A 5,348-nucleotide genomic window follows, 5' to 3' on the forward strand; every position below is an offset into this window, starting at 1 on the left:
AATCGGCATTGGTAAAACCGGCCACGAAAATGGCTGTGTTCAGCGGACTTAACAGTTGAGTGAGCGCTCACTGCTATTGATGTATTCTTTCAAATCTAAAATGCTAATTGGATGATTTAAAAAATACACCAATAACGGCGAGTGCTCACTCAACTGTTGAGTCCGCTAAACGCAGCCAATAAATACCGTCCTAGATTTTCAGTGCTAGCAGTGAATTTTAGAACACAGCTATGGGATTCGATTACTTAGGGTATATCGACAAAAACTTGCATAGTCGCATAAATGTATACATAAAGAAAATTATCCAATCGCATTTCTCCTACAAAGACGCACGTAAAATGTGATTGAATAATTTTCTTTATGCATACGTTTATGCGGCTATGCAAGTTTGTGTGGATATATCCCAATCCGATTAAGTGTGCTGTGTAAACGTGGTCATTGAGCATTCAGTGAACTCTTGTACTTGTTTTATATTTTTAGATTTAATGGAATGTATCAATTAGATGCAAGAACTCACTGAACGCTCAGTGATCGGTTGTAGTACTGAATGCACCCATACGTTGCATTCAGTGAACTTAACAATTTAATAAGCGTTCGCTGTTATTAGTTATTCTTTTAGATCATCCAATCAGAATTTTAATAGCCGCAGCACAAACTTTTGCATAACGCATAATGGACTTTCTACAATAAGCTATTAGTCATAAATTAGAAGTTAGAAGCCAAAAATTGACGACTATGATTAGTCAATTTTTAGCTTCTGATTTCTGATTTATGACTAATGACTTATTGTAGGAAGCTCATAATGTATAGTGCATAAGGGAATTAACCATTCGAAATTCTTCTTTTCTATAAAATGGGAGGAAAGAAAAGATTCTGATTAGTTGATTCGCTTATGTACTATGCATTATGCAAAAGTCTGTGCTGCGGCCTTAAATCTAGAAGAATACATCAATAGCAAGCACTCACGCAACTGTTGAGTCCGCTGAACGCAGCCATTGGCCGAGTTCAAGCAGTAAAGAGGCTAGGCATTCTTACCGAGCGATTGAATATGATTGGTTGGATCTATAATTAATAACCAATTATGCTCATTTGCTCAGCGAGCAGGCTAGTCGCTTTGTCAATTTAAATGCATTCATTGACTGCGGAGTTGTAATTGGTCACATTGTTCTGTTCCGCTGTAAATTTCCACTTTATGGAACGCCAGTCTCAAGCGGGGAACACAGACTCTTTCATAACGCATAACACGTAATGCATAAGAAAATATACCAATCAAAGTCCTAGCTTCGTTTCCTTCTTTTCCATGAAAGAAAGAATTTAATTGGTTGGATTCTTATGCCTTAGGTGTTATGCATTATGCAAAAGTCTGTAATAAAGTAAAAATTACAAAAATGAGAAACTCACTAGATGTTAATCAATGAAGTTATAAATATTCTAGTAAATTCGATCACTTTCGTAATTTTCACTTTACGTTATACATTCTTCGAATAACCATTAGTCATAATGCAAGAATATTTAGAAAGGAATTCGCGTGTCTTGAATATACCTCGATACTTCTGCAAATTCAGATGTTTAGGCATTAATGACGCCGTATTATATATATATATATATGATATATGTACATATATGCATATACATATATACATGCATATACACATAGTATTACTTCCACCATACATATACATATACATGCGCATACACATCATATAAAAAAATTTTCATTTTTTACATTTCCGTTCTAGGGAAAAAGTTCTATGATTCGATCCCAGATGACGTCACCGAAGGAATTGTGTTGTAGAAAGTCATGAAACGCGCCCAAACGCGCCGCACTCGACTGGGCGTGTTTATTCTTAGTGGTTCGAATCTTCGATACAATTGTTGGATTCGGATATTCTTACGAGGTAAGAAAACTCAAAAATCAGTTCTGTTATCAACGTATTGATAAAAATCTACTCACATAATAAAAGAATCTTTCTAATCTAGGGAAACATAAGATTTATTTATACGAATAAGTACTCAAAAGAAATGGAAGAAATACGGTGAGAGCGAAAAAACGAAAATGTATGGCCTATGCTAAAGTGTTCAAAAATCTTCAACAGCGATATTGTAATTCGAATTGAGAGGGGGAGAGAGAGAGAGAAAGTGTACATTTCGAAAATGATTACCATTCTCCAAACAATGACACCAATCATCATCGCTTGCTGGTTCTACTGCCTGTTGGGCGTTGTCGGTCAGTATGAGTGGCAAACTCGCGACTCCTTCGATGAGATCCGTATGCAGATGGATAAGGTGAATGAGGATAATTGCCAAATACAGCATCTCGGCGATTTGTATCTGCCGGATGACTCGGTATCGCATTTGCCTGACATAAAGGACATCAACATCAATCCAGTGTTTCCGAATCGTACAGCTCTGTTACATCTTCATAACATGGCACTCAGCAGAAGCTTCTTCTGGAGTTACATTCTGCAATCACGCTTCATCCGACCAGCGATCAATGATACTTATGATCCTGGCATGATGTACTATTTCTTGTCCACAGTAGCAGATGTTTCTGCTAATCCATACATCAATGCTTCAGCTATCTATTTCTCACCTAATATGTCTTACTCACCTTCCTATAGAGGATTCTTCAATAAAACTTATCCCAGATTTGCACCACGAACTTTCAGAGCAGATGATTTCAATGATCCTATACATTTGGAAAGAATATCTACTAGAAACACATTCACTGTACAGGATTTAGGTTCATTTCCTAGTACCAGACTCAGTGATGATTATACCACTGATTTTTATCGTATAAACGAATGGTAAGTGAAAGTGAACAGTCGAAACTGTTGTATTAAAAAAAATTATCTAGCAAAACTAATTACTTTTATAATGTATATAATTGTCTATAAACTTTTATATTTAAAATAAATTTTATTAATTGATGGATATAGAATCATATATTCTACTTGAATTTATTTATTTACAGGTACAAAAAATGGTTACCAGATAATGTAGGTAAAAGACATGATACTAAAACGACATATCACGTTGAAATTCGTTATGCTAACAATACAAATGAAACATTTAACTTTCATGGTCCACCTGGTAATGAAAAAACTACAGAAGCTACTTTAGAATGTCAAGTTTGTATTTATTTTCATTATTTAATTTTATTATGCAGCTGCTGATGAATATCCTGGACCTGTGCAATGGACTAGACCTTATTTTGATTGTGGCCGATCAAATCGATGGCTTGTAGCTGCGGTATCACCTGTAGCAGATATCTATCCACGGCACACTGGTTTTAGACATATTGAATATCCAAAATACACTGCTGTTTCAGTGATGGAAATGGATTTTGACAGAATAGATATAAATCAATGTCCGAAGGGTAAAGGAAACAGTGGTAACAACAGATTTGCTAATACCGCAAGGTGCAAGACTGATACTACAGAGGTATATATTTAAATCCTATTAAGTTTATTAAGGAACAATGAACTAATACATACATATGTATATGATCTACAGTGTGAACCAATACATGGTTGGGGTTTTAGAAGAGGTGGATATCAATGTAGATGTAAACCAGGTTATAGATTACCGACCGTCGTACGACGATCTTATCTCGGTGAAATAGTGGAAAGAGCCACACAAGAACAATACTATAATGGTTTCGAATGTTCGCGGATTGGCTGTATGCATTAATTTGATTTTATTATTATTTTTTTTAAATTTAAGCACGATATTGCCAAGCACAAGAATTTTTTTAACAAGAATTTTATTCGGCAGGGGTTCATAAAATGCCAGTACAATGGGAGAAAGCAAAACCATATCTCAGAGAAAAATATCTCGAGCAATATCATCATTATAGAAATTATTCAACTGGTTCATCTTCGTTACAGGATACAAAATTGAACATTGACCAAGCTCTTAAATTCATTTTGGGTATGAACAAGGACACTTGCAAGAAGTATGTTATCCTGGTAACACATTATACATTTCCTATTATTGAGATATTCGAATTTGCGTAATTTCCAAATTATAATTTCAGTAAAACGTTACCAGAGTTAATGTTACGTGGAGACATTAGTTTTGGTGCAGAAGAGTTTTTCGAAAATGAAGCGAAAATGGCGACCAGATTAGCAAACTTTATCAGTGCATTTCTACAAGTATCAGATCCCTTGGAAGTTTACTCTGGCAAGAGAGTAGCCGACAGACCGCTAACAGAAGATCAAATGATAGGGGAGACACTAGCCTTGGTGCTTGGTGATACAAAGATATGGACAGCTGGCACTTTCTGGGATCGTAATAAATTTACCAACAGAACATTCTTTGCCCCATATGCTTACAAGACACAGTTAAATACGCGCAACTTTAAACTCGAAGATTTAGCTAGACTCAATAAAACAGGTAAAATAAAATAAGATGATATCTGAATATGGTCTAATTAAGACCACAAGACAAGAAACGTTTATATTTTATTGTTCTTTGTATTTTTAATAAAATTGATTATTGTTCACTGCCAACATCTTGCGTAGTACCCTTTATAATATTGTTTTAAAATAAAATAATTTATTTAACAAGCTGAAATATAATTTAAATTGAAACGTATTTATTATATAAATATATTTTGAATCAAATTCTTTTAACTAAATTTATTTCATTAGAGTGAATTTATGTATAAATGCATGTAAATATAATTAATTTCGGTTCATTATTATGTTCGTTGATTTAATCTAATACAATTTATATGATTACAGATGAAATATACACGAAAAAAAGTTATTTTCAAACATTGAAGCAACGTTGGGCAACAAATTTTGATCAATTGGAGAAATATTATATGAAGATAAAAATTCGATTTAATGAAACAGGAGAACACCTGAAAAAGTACGAGCATTATCCAAATTATTACAGGTAAAAGAAAGTCATTTGTTAGTGCAAAATTCGCGTGATTGTATTTTGTTGATGTGCTTCAAAGTGATCATAAAGCAGTGGAGCATTAAAGTATAAAAGGATTACGTTCTCGAAAGCTTGGGGGGAATCCAATCTCTAAAGTACAATTTATTCTAATGTATGGGAATGCGGCGAATGGACTGTCTGTGTAGGGCAGCAAACCTGGATCATGGACATTGGACAACTCCATACTTCGATTGTAACGGTACGAATAAGTGGGTAATTACCTATGCATCCCCATTTTTCGGCTGGGACAGCTTGAAGGTGAAACTGGAATTCAAGTAAGTGTTCTCATCGGAATGTAATCACACATAATAGGAATGAGTGCACTGTAATGTATGTATTTATGTATGTTGTGTGTATATATATGTATATATATATATATATATATATATATATATATA

At 34.2% G+C, this 5,348-nt stretch overlaps 1 protein-coding gene across 2 annotated transcripts in view; it reads left to right on the forward strand.

Moving 5' to 3' along the window:
- The first annotated feature begins 1,791 nt into the window (after positions 1 to 1,791).
- LOC108756751 overlaps positions 1,792 to 5,348 on the forward strand; it is a 4,749-nt gene continuing 1,192 nt past the window's right edge. The window contains exons 1-9 of one of the 2 annotated variants that reach the window (XM_018500775.1): positions 1,792 to 1,898; positions 1,981 to 2,807; positions 2,975 to 3,093; positions 3,170 to 3,444; positions 3,517 to 3,682; positions 3,778 to 3,958; positions 4,040 to 4,398; positions 4,749 to 4,905; positions 5,097 to 5,225. In XM_018500775.1, the coding sequence (XP_018356277.1) occupies positions 2,068 to 2,807; positions 2,975 to 3,093; positions 3,170 to 3,444; positions 3,517 to 3,682; positions 3,778 to 3,958; positions 4,040 to 4,398; positions 4,749 to 4,905; positions 5,097 to 5,225 (2,126 nt within the window). In that variant the 5' untranslated portion in view covers positions 1,792 to 1,898; positions 1,981 to 2,067. The other variant, XM_018500776.1, reaches the window with a different exon arrangement.

Source organism: Trachymyrmex septentrionalis, unplaced genomic scaffold, assembly GCF_001594115.1.
Source record: "Trachymyrmex septentrionalis isolate Tsep2-gDNA-1 unplaced genomic scaffold, Tsep1.0 scaffold13, whole genome shotgun sequence".
In the NCBI taxonomy this organism is placed as follows: domain Eukaryota; kingdom Metazoa; phylum Arthropoda; class Insecta; order Hymenoptera; family Formicidae; genus Trachymyrmex; species Trachymyrmex septentrionalis.